This window comes from Trichomonas vaginalis, chromosome VI (assembly GCF_026262505.1).
Source record: "Trichomonas vaginalis G3 chromosome VI, whole genome shotgun sequence".
NCBI classification, from domain to species: domain Eukaryota; phylum Parabasalia; order Trichomonadida; family Trichomonadidae; genus Trichomonas; species Trichomonas vaginalis.
Window position 1 is genome coordinate 5,222,444 of NC_067208.1, and position 18,819 is coordinate 5,241,262.

The 18,819-nt window shown below is 31.0% G+C and overlaps 10 protein-coding genes across 10 annotated transcripts, besides 1 other annotated feature; 6 read left to right on the top strand and 4 right to left on the bottom strand.

The window, feature by feature from the left end:
- Positions 1–1,991: 1,991 nt before the first annotated feature.
- Positions 1,992–2,029: a mobile genetic element.
- Positions 2,030–2,096: 67 nt separating this feature from the next.
- TVAGG3_0809060 (spectrin binding) lies at positions 2,097–3,001 on the top strand (the record flags this gene model as incomplete). The annotated part of the gene is made up of 1 exon (XM_001310635.1): positions 2,471–2,944. The coding sequence occupies one exon, from the start codon at positions 2,471–2,473 to the stop codon at positions 2,942–2,944; it is 474 nt and encodes a 157-aa protein (XP_001310636.1).
- A 501-nt stretch (positions 3,002–3,502) lies between these two features.
- On the top strand, positions 3,503–4,728 carry TVAGG3_0809070 (uncharacterized protein; the record flags this gene model as incomplete). The annotated part of the gene is made up of 1 exon (XM_001310633.1): positions 4,047–4,700. The coding sequence occupies one exon, from the start codon at positions 4,047–4,049 to the stop codon at positions 4,698–4,700; it is 654 nt and encodes a 217-aa protein (XP_001310634.1).
- A 97-nt stretch (positions 4,729–4,825) lies between these two features.
- On the bottom strand, positions 4,826–5,559 carry TVAGG3_0809080 (GOS-28 SNARE- related family; the record flags this gene model as incomplete). The annotated part of the gene is made up of 1 exon (XM_001310632.1): positions 5,159–5,497. One exon carries the CDS (start codon positions 5,495–5,497, stop codon positions 5,159–5,161), a length of 339 nt encoding a protein of 112 aa, XP_001310633.1.
- Positions 5,560–5,867: 308 nt separating this feature from the next.
- TVAGG3_0809090 (ATP adenylyltransferase family) lies at positions 5,868–7,015 on the top strand (the record flags this gene model as incomplete). Its single annotated transcript, XM_001310631.1, has 1 exon — positions 5,868–6,653. One exon carries the CDS (start codon positions 5,868–5,870, stop codon positions 6,651–6,653), a length of 786 nt encoding a protein of 261 aa, XP_001310632.1.
- Positions 7,016–7,069: 54 nt separating this feature from the next.
- TVAGG3_0809100 (aminophospholipid transmembrane transporter protein) lies at positions 7,070–8,147 on the top strand (the record flags this gene model as incomplete). Its single annotated transcript, XM_001310630.1, has 1 exon — positions 7,182–8,096. The coding sequence occupies one exon, from the start codon at positions 7,182–7,184 to the stop codon at positions 8,094–8,096; it is 915 nt and encodes a 304-aa protein (XP_001310631.1).
- Positions 8,148–8,484: 337 nt separating this feature from the next.
- TVAGG3_0809110 (armadillo (ARM) repeat-containing protein family) lies at positions 8,485–11,020 on the bottom strand (the record flags this gene model as incomplete). Its single annotated transcript, XM_001310629.1, has 1 exon — positions 8,533–11,004. One exon carries the CDS (start codon positions 11,002–11,004, stop codon positions 8,533–8,535), a length of 2,472 nt encoding a protein of 823 aa, XP_001310630.1.
- Positions 11,021–11,604: 584 nt separating this feature from the next.
- Positions 11,605–13,859, bottom strand: TVAGG3_0809120 (ATP-binding cassette sub-family B family; the record flags this gene model as incomplete). The annotated part of the gene is made up of 1 exon (XM_001310628.1): positions 11,834–13,807. The coding sequence occupies one exon, from the start codon at positions 13,805–13,807 to the stop codon at positions 11,834–11,836; it is 1,974 nt and encodes a 657-aa protein (XP_001310629.1).
- A 680-nt stretch (positions 13,860–14,539) lies between these two features.
- TVAGG3_0809130 (uncharacterized protein) lies at positions 14,540–15,514 on the top strand (the record flags this gene model as incomplete). The annotated part of the gene is made up of 1 exon (XM_001310627.1): positions 14,594–15,454. One exon carries the CDS (start codon positions 14,594–14,596, stop codon positions 15,452–15,454), a length of 861 nt encoding a protein of 286 aa, XP_001310628.1.
- A 593-nt stretch (positions 15,515–16,107) lies between these two features.
- TVAGG3_0809140 (Rab-GTPase-TBC domain family) lies at positions 16,108–17,183 on the top strand (the record flags this gene model as incomplete). The annotated part of the gene is made up of 1 exon (XM_001310626.1): positions 16,120–17,142. The coding sequence occupies one exon, from the start codon at positions 16,120–16,122 to the stop codon at positions 17,140–17,142; it is 1,023 nt and encodes a 340-aa protein (XP_001310627.1).
- An 808-nt stretch (positions 17,184–17,991) lies between these two features.
- Positions 17,992–18,668, bottom strand: TVAGG3_0809150 (uncharacterized protein; the record flags this gene model as incomplete). The annotated part of the gene is made up of 1 exon (XM_001310625.1): positions 18,030–18,659. One exon carries the CDS (start codon positions 18,657–18,659, stop codon positions 18,030–18,032), a length of 630 nt encoding a protein of 209 aa, XP_001310626.1.
- Between the last annotated feature and the right edge of the window lie 151 nt (positions 18,669–18,819).

Sequence of the window (18,819 nt, forward strand, 5' to 3'; positions counted from 1 at the left end):
TTGATTATTTGACTAATTATCAAATACTTTGATTTTCCAAATTTTTTTCGAAATTGATTTTTTCATGTGAAAATTCAAATTGTTTAATTTCATTTTTGAAATTTTGAATTTTTTTTGGAATTTTGAGTTGATCAATTCAGCAGAATTGATAATGCTATTGCTTTAGGGCATACCACAAGGTGATGAATAAAAGGTGAACATTAACAAATTATTTTAAATCACAAATATCATCCTCATCAACTTTAATTCTAAAAAGAACTGTACTGAATTATGAAAATGCATGATTTACATTATTAAAATCTTTGAATGAAAATAGTACAAGATAAGTTTTTATTCATTTTTAATTAGATTTAAACGAAAAACTACTCCATATTAAAATTTAAGTCGAGAAATCGTATTTTGTTCTTATTTGTTAGCATTTTGTAGACATTCTAATCTTGAATTAATTTGTTACATGATATTATTAACAAATTTAACTGAAAAAATATGTTAATATGGAATAAACCATGATTATATAAGCTATCAATGCTATATATACATATGTAAAAGATTCATATTAACTCAATTAACAAAAATGATAGATTTTCATAAAGGTTCAATCTAGGTTCGTCCGAAAATTTTGATTTTTATATAGAAGACATAGTTTCATATACATAATTAAATTTTCAAACAAATTTGATCATACCATTTATTAAGCAGGATAGTATATTAATTACTATCAGTATAAAAATATAAAAATGATTATATTTAATTATTGCATAATTTAGTCAAAGAGTTATAAGCCTCAAGTGATCGTTATCACCTTCAATGCACGTATACTTTATTGATTCATAGATATTTAATCTATGTTTGACATGTTGTTGTCGTCATTCGTTTTGTTCCCATTCTTCCTAAGTTAGAATTAGAGAATACACCATCCACATCATCTAATTTGGTCCTCAGCGATAGATTGGTTCATTTTGGAGGAGTCCCATCAGACAGTTTTCGAGCACCAAATATCAAATTTTAATGTATACAAATCTTTAGTGATTTATCTCTTTTATGATGAGTAAAAGGTTTCTGCTCATCAACATTTGATTTCCGACATATATGATTTCTAATTGCAATTATTTACTTTCTTTTTATAATCTAACTCTGTGACTCATACCATAAATTAATTATTGGAAAGTGTCAATATGTTTGGCACAACGCATGGCGGAAGATACCAAACCATGCAGGGAATATGATACGTTTAAGATCTCCGAACTTTTTTTCCAAAAATTTTCTATCGTTGCCCTACCTCTAAGCGAAGGATAAACCTCAAAATTTACGAATATAATGAGTGGGAATATAATGCTTATCTATCATAAAACGATATGAAATATCAACTTTTGCTTTACGCCTAATTTTTGACGACAATTAGCAAAAAATGTTAAATGTTAACACTCAGTCCATTTGAATATGAAAAATTTTTTGGATCAAATCCATTTTAATAGAATTTATATACTATTCATCTATTAGTAAACACTACCGTATATTATTTTTTAAGCTATCTTATTTTTTGAAATTTTATTCAAATCTTTGGTCGCAAGAAGAATTGCATGATAAATAAAAACATTTAATCAAAGTCAATTTTATTTTTCATATTCAAATGGACTGAGTGTTAACATTTAACATTTTTTGCTAATTGTCGTCAAAAATTAGGCGTAAAGCAAAAGTTGATATTTCATATCGTTTTATGATAGATAAGCATTATATTCCCACTCATTATATTCGTAAATTTTGAGGTTTATCCTTCGCTTTTAAGATCATTGAATTTGATTTTTATATAAAATAGTTATATATTAGAAAATAATATGAGTTTATGTGATATTATTTTTCAGAAGATTTTGTGTTCTTCTTCAAAATTTTATTTTTTATTAAAAAGAATCTTTACAAAATATACATTTACTTTAATTAATATTTAAAAACGTGCTCTATCAAAAGTTCCAAAAATTCAATATTTTAGCTTTTCTGAGGTGTCACTTTTGATGAATTTCTGTTTACAACAATAGACTGCGAATAGATTGTTGGCTCTTGTTTTGAAAATCCAAAATCATATTTTTCATGGGTGGGATGAGGTGAGGCGCAATATTGATATTTTTATTGCTTACATCTTTAGGGAATATGCGTACCTGAAGCGCAGATTGCATAAATTAAAAACAAAAAATCATTTTAATATTATTCTACAAGTCTCCATTTCGCTTGTGAAGCAAATTCATTCTCTGTTGTTAAACTTCTTGTTGATAATGGCGCTGATGTCAATGCAAAAGCTTTTTCTTTTAACTAAGGAGATAAAAAAGATGAAAGAACATTTGGGGAAACTCCTTTACACATTTCATGCAGACTTGGCAACCTCGAGATTGTTAAATACTTAATTGAAAAAGATGCTTCACTCAATGAATCTTGTGATAATGGAGATTTATCATTGTCAGCAATTCATTTTGCTGCAATGAGTGGTAATGTTGAACTTGTTACTTTCTTAGTTGAAAAGGGTTGTGACATTAATGCTAAATCACCAGCAAACACGCAGCCAATAAATTATGCAGTACAGTCAGCAAATATCAATTTAGTTAACTACTTTATTGAGAAAAGTGAAGATGTTAACGTAAAAGCAAAATTATATTCAAAGAAATCAACAGGAGTTACTCCATTACATATTTCATGCTTTGTTCATGATGAAGAGATCGCCAGTGCACTTATTTTTCATGGAGCAAATGTTAATGAAAAGATAGGAGAATACAATGGAAAGAAGAACTTAAGCATCATTCATTTGGCTACAATTGAAGATTCGCCTTCTATTGTCGAGATTTTGGTTAAAAATAAAGCTGATGTCAAAGCTATTGATGACGAAGGAAAAACATGCCTTATGACTGCCGCTGAGAACAGCGCATTTGAAAAGAAGTGCCTCCACTCTCAATTTTGAGTTTTTTGGCCAAAAAATATGGGAAAATAAATTCTTTGTATATCATAGATTCTAAATGTGTGCTCATTTTTGATTTTTAATTTTACGTAAGTAATCTGACATTCTCACTTTTTGAGAATCTACATGTAATAACAAATATAATTTTCGTAAAAAGAAGCAAAAATAATTGAAAGGAACTAGCTAATTTTTGCCATTTCTTCAGAAATTTGGGCACATGAGTTAATGGAAGTTTCCTTAGATCGAGTTAAATTTTCAATGGATTCTATGTATTTAAAGTATTTAATGTGTAATTCATTATATAAGCTACTATTAAATGCTCGTGCTTTTGGTGTTTTCTGTATTTTGCTTTTAACCAGTGAATTTCATATCTAATTCCGGTGAAGGTGAGGGTAGTACAATCCTTAGTTAGGCTTTTACTATCACCTACTAGATCCGTATTTACCTGTTAAGTATCAAGCCAAATACTCCAATATTTAGAGTGGAGGCACTTCTATTTGAAATCGCAGAATTTCTCATCAAAAAATAATTGGCTGACAGAAGATTATGATGAATTTTCTATTTAGTTTTAATATATAACTTATTATGAAGCAAAATGTTGTTATTCAATTGAAAGGCTTGTAAACGTTAAATATGATGCGAATTTAAATCATATTTAATGTTCTCTTCCTTTAGCATACTTACTGCTTCAGCATCAAGAACTCAGTTTGCCTCATGCATGCGTGGTGTAAACTATAACTACACCAAAAATCCAAAATACCGCCAGTTCACTACAACTGCTTACATAACTGTTCCAACTACATTTGCTGGTAAAACGGGCCATATATATGGCGCATTTTGTCCTCCAACAACAGGGAATTACAATATCAGAGAATACGGCGGAGATTGGGGCGGCGTTTGGTTTGAAAGTTCTTATGCAGGAGATGATTATGCCACCGGGATCGGATCTTGTGTCGGTCATGATAATGTTGATACAATCACAAACCTCTATCTTCAAAAAGGAAAGTGCTATAAATTTACAACATAGGCAATTGCAGATGGTTGCTATAGTAATAAATTTAACTATGCACAATGGTCATATACAAGTCCTGAAAGCTATTCAACTATGGATTCCTCAAATACGTATAACTGTACTATTAGTGGCGAATGCGATGTTGGTTATGTTGGCAGCAACTGTGAAGCAGTAGACTTAGATTGCCATAATAACGGCGTTCCAAGTGATGGTGTTAGTGGGGATAAAAATACCCGTGTTTGCACAAATGGACTTGAACCATTCTGTGATGATATGACAACTGTAGATTCCGGTCATCAAGACCCAACTATCACGTTTACATATGGAAACATTGTAGATAAGTCTGAGTCTATTAATGTTGGCCAAGATACTGTCTATTACTCCTCTAGTTACGCAAATTATTCTGTTAAGGGAAAAATTACAATCCCTCAGAATGGAGACTACAGATTTAGAATATCTAGCCAAAATGATGTAAAGTTTACTATATCCGGAACTTCGATATCAATTGGTAGCATTGATTACGATAATCAGTTCCAATGCCAAGAAGATAGAATGAGAACATATGAAACAACAAACACAGTTACCCTTACTAAGGGTGACTATAACTTTGAAATCAAAGGTTTAAGTGGTTGTGCGATCGAAGATCAATACTTCTCACTGGAATGGATTTTCTACAGATATTACATATCTTCAGGCAAGACTGCTGTTTATACAACAGTTCCAAGAAGATATTTAAAGGCTGCCTAAAATTATATATGTTTTCATTATAAAAATTACGATATATTCTGAAATAACTAAATATTTTATACAGAAACAAGATAAGTAATTGGACTATCTCGCATATGTTCGTTTTGGGTTCAAATAATGATATGCAGATATTTTATTTTGATAATTAAATGCTAAAGGCATGCATATTATATTCTAAACATGCATTTTACTCAACTCTGATGATATTAAACAAATCTCAATACCAGATCGTTATATTTTGAAATTAAATTTATATTATTAGAAAATTCGAATTAAAATAAAGGTAAAAAGTGAGAAAACATATGCAGCATAGATGACATTTAGCTTTATTAATAAACAATTTTAAAATAAAAATATAATCTTAAATAGTACAAGGGTTATATTCGAAACTTAATTACTATTGCTTTTTGAGAATGAATGATTGCAATTGTAAGGCTTTGAGAATTTCAAATTAAATTTCAGCCAAAAAGATACCAAACAATGAAGAACATCAAAAACCCAATTAACCCTCCGAGGACTAACCTATCTCTTTTCCTTCTGACTTGAATTCCTTGAGCAAGTTCTCCAATGTATGGGATTCCTTGAATAATCGTTGTGAGTCTGTCATTTGCAACGCTAATTGAGTTCATTTGCTCTGTCATTCTAACATTTGATTCAGATGCGATTCCAATTGCATCATCAACCATTTTTATACTGTTCATTAACGATGTATTTTCTTTGCTAAGTATATCCAGCTTTGAATCACTGCCTGATGTTGGATTTGGGTTGGTAAGTGCTGTTGGTTTTTTTCCATACATGATTGAAAAATAAAAAAAAACATTCCGATCACAAATTATTTTTCATTCGTAATATGGCTGATATCGTAATATATTGCTTAGCGCTGCTTGAGAGATGGTGACAAATGATATCAAAATGACTTTAATTCTAAAATATCTAATGTATTTTCGCGAATTATCATTATTTCCGGCTATCTACCAGATATTTAGATATTACTCGGGCTTGGTAGAATATTGCAACTCTTTGTATAAAAGAACTAACAATTTTTATTGGAGATCGAGTTATAAAATTTTTCAATTTGAGCATTTTTATGCGATATTGTACATAGATCAATATTTTCAAATAAAAATTTCTATGAGTATTGAAAATTTTTGTCGATCAGTTTTATAAATGACTGTAGATTTAAAGCGACTTATTATCGATACAGCAAAGAATGCGATTGAAACCGAGTCTGCGTTCTTCTTACATTCATGCAAGCCAGCGTTTGATCTAATCGATAAAGGTGTAACATTTAAAATTAAACAATGGAATGATGATTTAAAGAAATTCTTTAATCAAATCAAAAATGACAAATTAGATCCGCTTAGACCACCATTTGGAAACAATCTTTTTATAACCAAATTACCAGGAAACAATTTAATTGTTAATAAATTTATGAATGAAATCGGCCATGTTCTTTTTGCATCAGAAGATAATGATGCAAATCAAACAATTCCAATGACATTACAAGATTTTGAAGCTCTTTTAATGGTATTTGATGCTTTTGGCGATGGAATTGGATATTATAACTGTGGACCTCAAAGTGGTAATTCTCAAAACCACAAACACTTCCAGTTCCAACCAATAACTATATATCCATTATTTACAATGATGACAGAGCACAAAGAATTACCATTTGAATATCGAGTTGAAGAAATAACACAATGGGATCCGCAATCAATATACGATTTATATATTAAACTTACTCAAAATCTTCCAACTGATTCATACAATTTTATAATGAACAGAAAGTTCGCAATTGTAGTTCCAAGAACCCAAGGAACTCATCCAAAGAAGATAGTTCTAAATGCAATTAGTTTGTGTGGAATTCTCGCATTCGGAGATATCACTGATCCTTTCATCAAAGAGAATCCGCTCCAAGTATTAACTGAAGCCTGTGTTGCAGCAAAACACTAAACACCATGTAAATGTATTAATAAACTGTTACTTAACTAATATTGTTTTATTTTTTAGAAAACAATATGTAAAGTATGTGATTTAATGACGTTGATTAACAATTGTGAAACTTGTGATTAATTTCAAGTTCAATAAGCTTAAAATTGATATCATATTTTTAAAATATTAGAAAGTATTTTAATAGCCATTTCGACATTGATTGTACGATGGCTTCCATTCTATTAAGAATCGATATTTAGTCATTGAACTATTACTCTAATCAAATTTTTGATTCAGATATTCCATTTTGACAAAACTAGCATAGCACAGTTCAATTATGATCTATAAATAACGAATTTATATCCAAACATTGGAAGTAAATGCATACAATAGCTCTTTCAAATATGGAGAAATGAAATATTCTTTATAAGGATTCGATTATTAGTGATTTTTTATATACTAAGGATGACTGTTGTTATATTACATATATTTGAAGTCTTCAATATTTGGAGTGAAGAAAAAATAATCCAATTTTTTTTGAAATAAAAAATGCTTAGCCTTGATAACTTTGAACAGACAGTAACATTAAATCAGCCATTATGCCAGCAGCAAATGAGAGCGTGTCGACCGAACTTTATTTACTATCCAACAACATTTCTTCTAACATTTTCAGTTGTTCATCTTGTTTTATCATTTTTCATAACAGGAATATCATTTGGCTGGCATCAAGTGATGTTTCGCTATGATAATGTTTGTAAAGAAGGCGAATTATGCAACATTTCATTCAATGTTGCTTACAAATTGAAAAAACCTGTTTATATCTATTATCAATTAGATGAATACTATCAGAGTCATTTTAGATTTCGTCAATCATTTAACTATTATCAACTTCATGGAAAAAATCAAACAAATTTACAATCATGCCATCCTAGAATAACTTATCCTGGAAATAACACTCAACTGGCCCCATGTGGTCTCCGCGCATATTACATGTTTAGAGATACTTTCGATATTCCTAATATGACACCAATGAATACAACCCTCTCTTGGGCTCACGAAAAAGGTAATTTATATAAGAACTTGAGCAATGCTTATACAAGCGAACAGCGTTGGATGCGCGAAATCGAACCTGATGAAATTTTATCAGATCGCTTCGAAATTTGGAACAGAATCTCCCCAAGTCCTAAAGTACGAAAGCTTTACTCAGTATATAACCAATCAATTAATGAAGGAAATCATACAGTCCAAATCAAAATGTTAACTCCGATAAAAGAATACGGCAAGACCAGACATTTTGTTTTAATCTCGCAGTCAAAAAGTGGTGGAAGGAACTTCACTTTAATTGGAATTAACTGCTTAATTTGTTTTGTTTACGTTGTTGCCGCTTTAGCATCTTCAATTATCCAATACCGACTGAGGAAGGATCCTGCCCGCACTTTAAGAAGAGATTCTGGCTTTATTTAACTAATTTTTTATTTCATTTTTTATTGTTTCGAATATTTTATTAAAAATTTGTGGTATATTTTAATTAAATAATTTAGTACGTTTTATTTCAATCAATATATAGTTGTTTTGCCTGACAAATTATAATTCTTACCATTTTCCTTAGGAAAGAATTTCGACAATGTATGCCATTTTCTCATTAAAATGAAAACATATATTTGCATGTAGAGTAAAGTCAATACAGGAACTCCATAAGCTCGTATTAATCCAATTTTACTTCAAATTCATAAATTTAATTATATCATTGTTAATAGAATTTCAGCGTTTTAAAAATATAGCATTTTCCAAACCTAATATACAAAAACAATTTATTTTTTTAAAACAATATATGTTGTATAGAGTAGATTGATAAATAACCAAAAATTCCTTCCAAATTTAACAAAAATTCTGTAGGAATCTAATTGTATTTTAATGGGAAGATGTTTTGCATTGTCAAAGAATCTCTATAGCATTTAATAAATTTAGATAATATCCTCTTTTTGTAGTAAATATTATCGTGTTTTGTCTGAATGTTAAGACGCGTGATGTATTCGTCAATTTGGAATCCAGAAAGTGCTATTTGTTTGCACAGTTCAATTGTTTCGTCTGCAATGTGAAATGTTGTTGGAGAAGATTTTCTTCGTTTTCTTCGGTCAAAGATCGAAATAATCAGCAAAAGAAGCTCAATAATTCCTCTGGCATTCAATGTAGTAATTGTGAGCGTAAACTCATTGTTCAAAGAGCTGTCTGACTTCAAACAATTTACAATTTCTTTTGTATGCTCACCTGTTGCGAAAAGAAACGCTCTCCATGCTGATTGCTGTATTTCTGTATCATTTGAACGCATCAAAGTCAATAAATAAGAGATACATTTCACATTATTTTTCATGAAATCTTTTGCATCCTTTAAATAGAGGAGTTTGCCGAAAGAATGGATAGTATATGGATTGGGACTTGGATCCCTAAGGTATATCAGCAAATCCTGCAAAACATTATTGAGAATTTGAGGATCTTCTCTGGAAGTAAATATTTTTGACTGGAAATAGCAACAAATCGAATGAATTGCGTACGAGGATTCCGGAGTTCTGTATGCCAACAATGAATTAACAAAAGCAGGGATATAATTTGAGGGCATTTGTGGATAATTCTTGATATTCATGATGAAAGCCCACTGCATAGTCTTAATAGATAACAAAGATAAGCTTCCGATGGTTTCGAATGAAGGATCGTTCATATCTTTCATTAATATTCTGAATAACAATACCAAGTTATCTTTTACTTTGATGAATGGCATTATTATCTTAATGTAATCCGGCTCTGATAATTTTGAGATCTTATTTAAGTCGGTGAAGAAATTTGGAATCGAATCTAAAAATTGATATGCAATTTCATGATCGCATGCTAATAATACATTGTATATTGGAACTATATACTTCATTTTCTCTAAATTGATGTCGTTATGGACAAAATCTGTAATATTTAATTTGAACATTTTGAATAATCCTGCAACTTGAACCGTATAGCCATTATAGAATTCATCGAGCATTTTGATATGTTTCGCATGATCTGGGTACTCTTTGACGAAAAATTCATTAAAAATTTCAATAATGTTGTTTTGAGCCATAACATTGATTGAATGTATTATAATTGGATCACAAGTAAGATCTCTGATAATTGGAAATACGTTTTCTGCGTAAAATTCCTTTTTTGATGGAAAACATTTCGATATAATGTATCCTGTCATTAAAAAAGCATAATTGTTCTGTGTAAGTCTCAATAAAAAGGAAAATTCTTCAGTAATAAACTGATTCGATATAATTTTGAGAAAAGTAAAACAATCTTTGCCATTTAAGTCAGGATTCAATCTGGAAAGTGTTCCAATTAGTCTTGATGTATCTACTTTGCCATTCCGATCAATTAGTTTGGACATTAATGTATCTGTATCGAGAGATTTTATCAAAAAGCTCGTTTTCTGTTTAACTGATTCGTATTCTTGAGATATGTAATCGCATCCATGCTGTTCGTATTCTTCGATATAATTCGGAGTTTTTTGAAATATTTTTGGTAAAAGACTTGATTTTTGCAATTTTTCTTCAATATCATTCTCCTTATTGACAGGCTTCTCCTTGATAGGGCCATTCTTTACTGTATATATGAAGTTTCTCAATAATTTATAGTTTGAAACTTTCAAATTTTCGAATCTTTTGTAATCTGGCATTTGGTTTGTATTTACCGGTGATTTCTTAGGTTGGAACTCAACAAATTGCTGTTTGTTTTGCATTATATTCCTCGATTCAAATTCATTTTTCCTTGTTATGAGGAGATTTGTGTTTTCAAACCATTGTTCGTACGCTTGTTCAAATTCTAGATATGTGTCAAACATGGCAGCTTGTGGCGGATAAGCAATCATAAAATAGCCATATTTTCTTTCTTCAGAAAATACGTCTCCGAACCTGAATTGCTTCCTTCTGGCATGAAAAGGTAGTTCTAATGTCGATGGATGATTATTTCCTTGTAGAATCTCTTCTGTAAGCCAAATTTTATTATTGGATAAAATTAGCTGAGGTGTTTTATAGCCTCGAACATACGCTCGCTCAACTCCGATTGGTATCCTTGAATATGTGAATGAAGCAGATATGGGAAAGATGTATTTTGCGGAATATTTATTAAATTTTTTCTTCCATTTTAAAATCTCGATCTCATAATCTTTAAATGTTGATGATTTCGAAGGGAGCGGTATCATTTCTGGTCGTTTTTTTGGTTTTTTAATAATCAATGAATAATTTCCGGTTTCAAACGATACAAAATTAGTTGTAAACTCTTTTGGTACTATCTCTTTTGGATTCCCATCGCCGTTTGACGTCCCATCAGTCTGGATAGGAATAAGCATGTAAAAGAGTTTTCAAATAATTTTTTTATATAAATGTGTCAGATTGTCTTCAATTTTGATTTTGCGACAATTTCAATGTTGCATGTTGCCAATGGGTGTGACTCAAAGCCATGTTACATTAAAAAACTGTATTTTATTTACTGATTCGAACTTGCGATTGTGAGAAAAATTTCTGAACTCCACTTTAATCCGACACTTCAGTCATTCCTGTTATTGAATCGCTTTAGCCTAGATCGGGTGTGTTTGTGGAACAATGCAGAGGAATGACAACGCCCATGGACCTTATTCAAAATAATTCATTGTTCAGCCAGAGCACTGTTTTATTATTCCTGATAACAGTGAATTGAAACATAATAAGAATGTACGTACTTATAAAGTTTAAATGTGATTAGTAATTTTAAATCATCTAGACAATCTTTTACTATTTACTAATCATATAAACAATCTTTTGGTATAAACGTAGTTCTTCACTAACTCTATTATAACAACTGTATTTTCGTGTAAATCGGAAAAAATTAAATAATTTTCCAAATTTCATTCACTTGTTTTAGAAATTCGATATTTTGGAAACCACTATTTACGAGTTTATTACTAATAGAACTTGATAACAAAAGAAAAAAAATATTAAGATATTGAAAGGTGTATATTTTATTAAATTATGTTTAATGTATCATATTTGATCACTATTATCTGCACCGTAAGAATAGTCTGAATAATAGGAAGGATTATCATTATCAGGTACCTCTTCAGCTTCTTTTGGTAATTCGATATGATTTGAATCATCTTTATTTTCATTTGATTCTTTTGAATCAGAATGAATGTTTGGATCTTATTTGCTGCTCTCTTTGTTATCAGTTTCTTCATGAGTTTCTTCCTTTGGTGTTGAATTATCAACAGGTTCACTCTTCTTTGTGATATCAGTTAGAAGTTGTCTTGAAACGAGATTGTAATAAGCTCCTTGGTGAGAAACAAGCTCATCATGAGTTCCTGATTCTACGATCTTTCCTGCATCAAAAACAAAGATGATATCAGAGTGTCTGATTGTTGACAATCTGTGAGCAACAATAATAGATGTTCTATCCTTCATGACATTATCAAGCGCTGCTTGAACTTTTCTCTCTGAACTTGAATCAAGAGCTGAAGTTGCTTCATCGCAAAGTAAAATTGTTGGATTCTTTACAAGTGCTCTTGCAATAGCAATTCTTTGTCTTTGGCCACCAGAAAGAGAAGATCCTTTTTCAGAAACCAGTGTTTCATATTTCATTTCCATTTTTTCAATGAAATTCTTTGCATTTGAAAGTTCACAAGCTTTTTCGATTTCTTCTTGAGTGCAATCTGGATTTCCATATTTAACATTCTCTGCAATTGTAGTACTGAACAATGTTGGTTCTTGGTTAACAAGCCCAAACTTTTTGTGCAAGAATCTTGGATCGTATTCTTTTATGTCTTTTCCGTCAATTAAAATCATGCCTTCAGAAACATCATAAAATCTTTCTAACAATTGGACGCATGTTGATTTACCACTTCCTGAATGTCCGACAAGAGCAGCATGAGTGTGTGGCTTAATTTCAAATGATACATTTTGTAAAACATCAACAGGTCTTGTAGGATATCTAAAGGTAACATTACAGAATTTAATGTGACCTTGGAAATTATCAACCTTATCAATTCCTCCTTCGAAAGGAATTGCAGGAACATGATTACAAAGTTTGAGAATACGAGCACCTGCAGCAATGGCTTTTTGTTCACCACTAACGCTTCCTTGGAGAACCATGATACCCAATGTTCCGAACATTGTAAACATCATACAAGCCATCATATCTCCAATCAAAAAGTCATTCTTTCCACTTTTCATGGATTTCTCAACTAAAGTTGCTGCAAAGTATAAGTTCAAAATAACATCAACCCATAAAGCAACCATGATAAAGAAGAACAACACTGCCACTAAATAACCTGATGACTGCTCATATTTTGCAGATTCTAAAGATAATTTCTTGAATCTCTCAATTTCATCATCTTCCCTATTGTAACCTCTTACTGTTCTTATTGATGCTAGTGTTTCTTCTGCTAAAGTGACTGATTTAGAAAGAGATTCAAATCTGATTGCATTCTTCTTACCCAAAATTGGACCAAAGATTCCAATGATGATCATAGCAACAGGTATAACAGCGCATGAAATAAGAGCAACTTTCCAGCTGTAAACAAAAGCCAAAACAATTCCAATGAGGAATTTTGCAAGATTTTCTATTTGCTGATATTTTACAGAGCCAAATGAAAGTTGAATCATCTGCGAATCTTCAGAAGGTAATGATAATACTGAACCAATTGGCGTTACATCAAAAAATGTGACTTCGCATTGCATTAAATGATAAAAAAGTTTCTTTCTGAGTTTTGTAGAAAGTCTTGTGCCTAATCTGACCCAAATTATCTTTCCAACAAAGCTGCATAAGCCACATAAGACTGCAATGCCAACAATCCATAAAAAATTTTTGATTATATAAGGCATTTTATCAACAATTGGTACTGATGGATCCTGTTCGTGAGCTTTGACTGAAACTGCATAGTCTGTATGAGCATTTAATATATTGCCGAAAAATAAATACACCAAAATATTAGATCCTCCTGTGACAAGTGCAGGGAAAATGCCAATAATTGCCCATGGATTTCGGAATAACTCGCCATATAAATGGCCACGAGCTTCCTTTTTATCTGATTTTTCAACTTTGATTTCTTCATGTGAACTTGAATCCCTCCTACTATGCTGTGAAGAGTATTCGGATGAGTGCCTTTGCTCTTCTGGCATTCTAAATTTTTAATGTTTGGATCACGATGAATACAATTTGGATCACACTCGCAAATTTTCTGAGTAAATTATGCAAATTTGAATAATTCGTCAAATCACAAACTTTTATGTTATTAATTACAATAGATATGATTTTTTTCTCCAATTTTTCCCATTTGTCACTTTGAATTGGTTTAACTTTTTAAGGAATTCGTCTTGTGATAGGATTGCATCTGTATTTCAAGAAATTGAGGATAATTTTTCAAGTGATCGCAAATTTCAGAGAATTACGTAATAGAAAATGAAGTTCATTCAATCAAATAAATGAACGTAAGCAATTGCTCCCATAATCACTAGGCAGTCATTCCGCAAATTCAGATCAGAAGTGGGCAATTTTGGAATCGGTATTCTGTGTAATTTATATATTGATCCATATTTTTTTAAATGAAGCCTTATTGGAACTAATCGTTCAAATCCGCCAAAGCGTATTTATGGCGGCAAATTCTTCTGAATAAATAGTTTATATCTAGATAATATTTTTTTTGTTATATAACTTTGTTATAATGATTGATACACATTAATCTTTTATAATACGTTGCAATCCTAGATAATCAATCGTAAAACAATGAATGATAAAATTCGATCTCTCAAAATCTACTAGATTTTGTATTTTATCAAAACCCATCAATTATACTCCTTTATTATATCAATTTGTTTTATAATTTTAATTATAATTCTTCAATGTTCTTTCTATTTGTTTTTAGCAAAAGTGAAGACTGCACATATTCTTTTGAAAACGAAGTTGGTATGAGCACTTATCATGTTGACATTACAGATGAAGACTCTGTTTGCATGGATTTGCTCTATTATCCTTCATTTGTTATTTTTCAAGACTTTAATGAAGATACAATGTTTACTACATCATCGTCATTAACATGCGAAAATGAAACATATACATCAAAAACAACATATGTTCGATATCTTAGAAATTATCAAAATTATCCATTTCCATGCCACAAAATAAAATTCACATCAGGCTCTAATACGACTTTAAGATTCACAGTTTTATCCGTTCCAGATATGTGCAAAGATGGACTTTACATTTCAACAAAACAGTCAGATACACTAGTTCTGTCAACGTCAAATACAGATACTCAATCACTTGACAAATACACAGATAAATGCTTTGTTCCTGCCACTACTGGTCATTTAGATGTCTATTTGAATTTCACATCTGATTCAGAAGAGACTCTTTTCTATGCATATCATGCTTTCACTAATTTTTCTGTGCATACAGCAGATTTAAATACTAAATTTACCTATATGGGTCCTCATTATTTTAGAATTCTCGTCGGTTCGGATTCAAATAACACAGATATTAGCTTTCATTTTGTTGCTAAAATGCATCAAGGATATAATCCAAGAACAGATTACTTCTTTCATGAACAAATAAGTGATGATTGTCCTGATGCAGAAACATGGGCTACAAATACATTAGCTCTAGTATTTTGTATACTTGCAGCGGCATTTTTCATTATAGACTTCTTCTGGTTTGCACATAAATGTTATACAGGTGCAGAGAAATCGAAGACTAATGATGAAAATGCACATGGATCAGCAAGACCTAATGATTCAACGTTTAGGTCCTCTTTTCTAGCTCTTCTTTAATTATTCATTTTTTTTTATTTGTTTATTATTTGATTATGTTAAAATCTATGTTATATCTAGTCCTATAATGCATCAGTACTATTTCATGAAGATGACTGATCACGCTTACAGCATGGATGTTTTGATCGATCACAAGTCAATTAATTTTAAGATTTGCATCCGGTACCATCAATCTATACTATCTGTATACCGATATTGTACAAATTTTATATTAAAAGTTCGTGAATTCGATGATTGGCTGAACAAAATTTACTATTATTGACCTTATTTCATGATGAACTCAAATCTTATAAGGTGGGTGATCTTCTCACAACATTTATTATTGAGATTTGGGGGATAGCATCAAATTCAATGAATCTTCACAAAAATTAAATTTTACTTTTCGTCATTAAAACGAGATTATGCACTATACCAAGATTAAAAAATCATAAAATCAACAAAAGTCGATTCAAAATGTAAGGTCGAAATTGAATGCATTCTTTTTATGAAAAACTAATTCCTACTAAAAATCATAGTTAGTACATTAGTTGCAAATTCGTTTTAATAACCGAAAAAGTTTTCTGAGTCCCCAAATCCAGATTTTCTCTCAATTACTTCCTTTCAATTTGATAATCGCTGCACTTTTTCTCTTATCGTAAAACAATACCCATTTCGATCAATAATATATGAAAGCTCCGTGGTCTAAAGACAACGAGCAGAAACTATTCCGAGCTTTAAGTGGACCCAACAACAGCATCAAAAGTCGCTATGACGCTGAGAAGTTTCTTTTCAATCAATCAACAGCAAAGAAATCTTCCGAGAGGTATATTTCTTGGATGATTGCATTGAGTATTCTCTCTTCTGAAAGTGATAAGGTATATACTAATCTTCTTCAATTAGTATCTAACTATGAAATGTTGTTGGATTCTAAGTTGAATGATCGTCTTAATGATCCATTATCTGCACTTTCTGATGATACAAAGCACCAAATACAGAATGACCTCAACAGAACAATCAAATTCTTCAATGAACTTGCCACTTCAAGTAATCTTCCAAACACAAAGAAGAGTGGCGCCGTACTAAGGGCCTCCAGAATCCTTGCCTTATTACAATTATCTGATAACAGCTTCCGCTATCTCCAGGGCTACGAAAGATATGTTTTTGTCTGCTATTTGATTTCAGTTCTCTTCACTACTGAAAATGACTTACCAGACATTGTTGCCGAGGCTTCTGCTTATTACTTATCATCCAAAATGATCGAATTGTCCGGCGCAGCACAGATTTTATCCAATTCAAGCCTTCTTGAACAGCATTTCCATAAGTTGGACGAAAAGTTGGTTAACATTAATGCATCTTTAATGAACCATCTTACATTTTCTCAGCAGTCTTCCATCAACTTCGCTCTTAGATGGGAATTATTATTATTTGCTGAGGAACATAACTACCATGGACTTGTTCTCATTTGGGACCGTATAATCGCTCGCAGACAAATGATTCACCAGTATATTGAATCATTAATTCTTGCTCATTTTGCTCAATTACCTGAAACACGTTTAAACAACGTTCAGCACTTCAAAGAATGGAACATCAAGCAGCTTCTCGATGATGCTGAGAAATATGCTAGTCAGCACTCTTATTTCCACTGGAGCAAAGCATTGATGGTTGCCATCACAGTTGGAGCAGTTTCTCTTGTCAAACTGATCCACTAATATATTATTGTTTTATTTACCATGTAAATTTTGTTTTCTATCCTTATCAAATTGACTTTTTTAAAAACAAATTATTTAATTAATGTTTAAAAGCTGGTTCAGTGCAAAAGATATTAAAAACGGTAGAAATTCTAACATACCAGTATTAAAAGTAGTAAATCATGACCTTGCAAAATTAAATCCATCATAGACGAAGATTATTAGCAGAATAGCATTATTTTCATACATAAATCAAGTTTGGTGAACATTTATACTACATTTATATCCATAAATGTAGGTAATACTCTAATTTGAGATCATAAATTGCATTTTTTACATTGATATAAAAACAAATAAAAACAAATATGAATTTAAGAAGGAGTTTCAATATACTTTGATCGCCAATTGTTACATCTGGGATACCGTTCATGTTTCTTTAAGGAATTGTCATTGAAATTTTTGTCAATTTTCAATTTTTTGAATAATTCTTTGAATAATTATAATAATATGAATTTACACTTGAATATGTGTTTGAGCTTGTTGGCTCTTATTAATTTTGTGTAACTGCTCTTTCAAACCAGATATAACTTCAAAACTTCGAATTTGAACATGCTAGGATGGGTTTACTACAAATGATTAGTATGGATAATAGCTAGGATCGCATTGTTGAGGTTCATAATGATTTAACATATATTAATGCTTGACTTTAAAATGTTTAATAGATATACTTTATAAAAAAGAATAAAGCTTTGTCCCACAAGGGAAATAATTATACATGTATACCACTGAATGATGTGTCTAATAATAGATTGTATAAATTAGTTGAATTAAAAAAAAAAATCAAATTTTAAATTTTAGCTTAAGAGAATAATACAAAATTCGGCTTATAAGACAACAATCAATCGGGATTATGGCTGGTTATCTAATGGCGCTAATGTAAGCTCATCAAAGTTCGAAATTGGATGAAGAGTTTCCTTTAAGAACTTGTAGATGTAAAAGCATGATATAGATAATAATATAATACTGCCAGCACACGAGATATCCATGAATACGACAGCAAGTGTGATATCCTTTTTGACGAATTTTCGGCAAGCTTCAGTTCCTGTGCATGATAGCTCAACTGGTACATCAGAGGTGTTCATCCAGCCGCAGCACTGATGAATTAATTGTAATTTATCGCCAAATCTGAAATATTCCGGCTTTTCGAAGACGTACCCGTAAGAATCAACAATGTATGTAGTCTTTACAGCTGTGATAACTAATAAAGAAAGGTATAAAACGCATGCTGAAATTGATAAAATTAAGGTAACAATAATGGACCATGGCTTACTTAAGTATAGTAATAACAACAATGAAACCATTAGGCAAATCTGAACTATGGAGGAAATTGTAATGATATTTTCGAAATAAGAAGAAATTCCAGTTAGATAGTTACGTGAAAGGATCCATTGAACAAAAACGATGCCAAATATGAAGGAAAAACCAGCACCCATTCCATAAAGGACAGCATTGGTATAAGTTTTCTTTCTTGGTGCCATGTGAAGTTAATTGACAATTTGACAGAAAATTCTGACATTTGAAAACAAAAATAATTTTCGACAGTAAAACAACCAACTTTTATTAACAAAATTATTTCTTTAAGAGTGTTAAAAATTTGATTGCTTTTCATAAGGCTTGATTTTCATAGAAGCTTCAGAG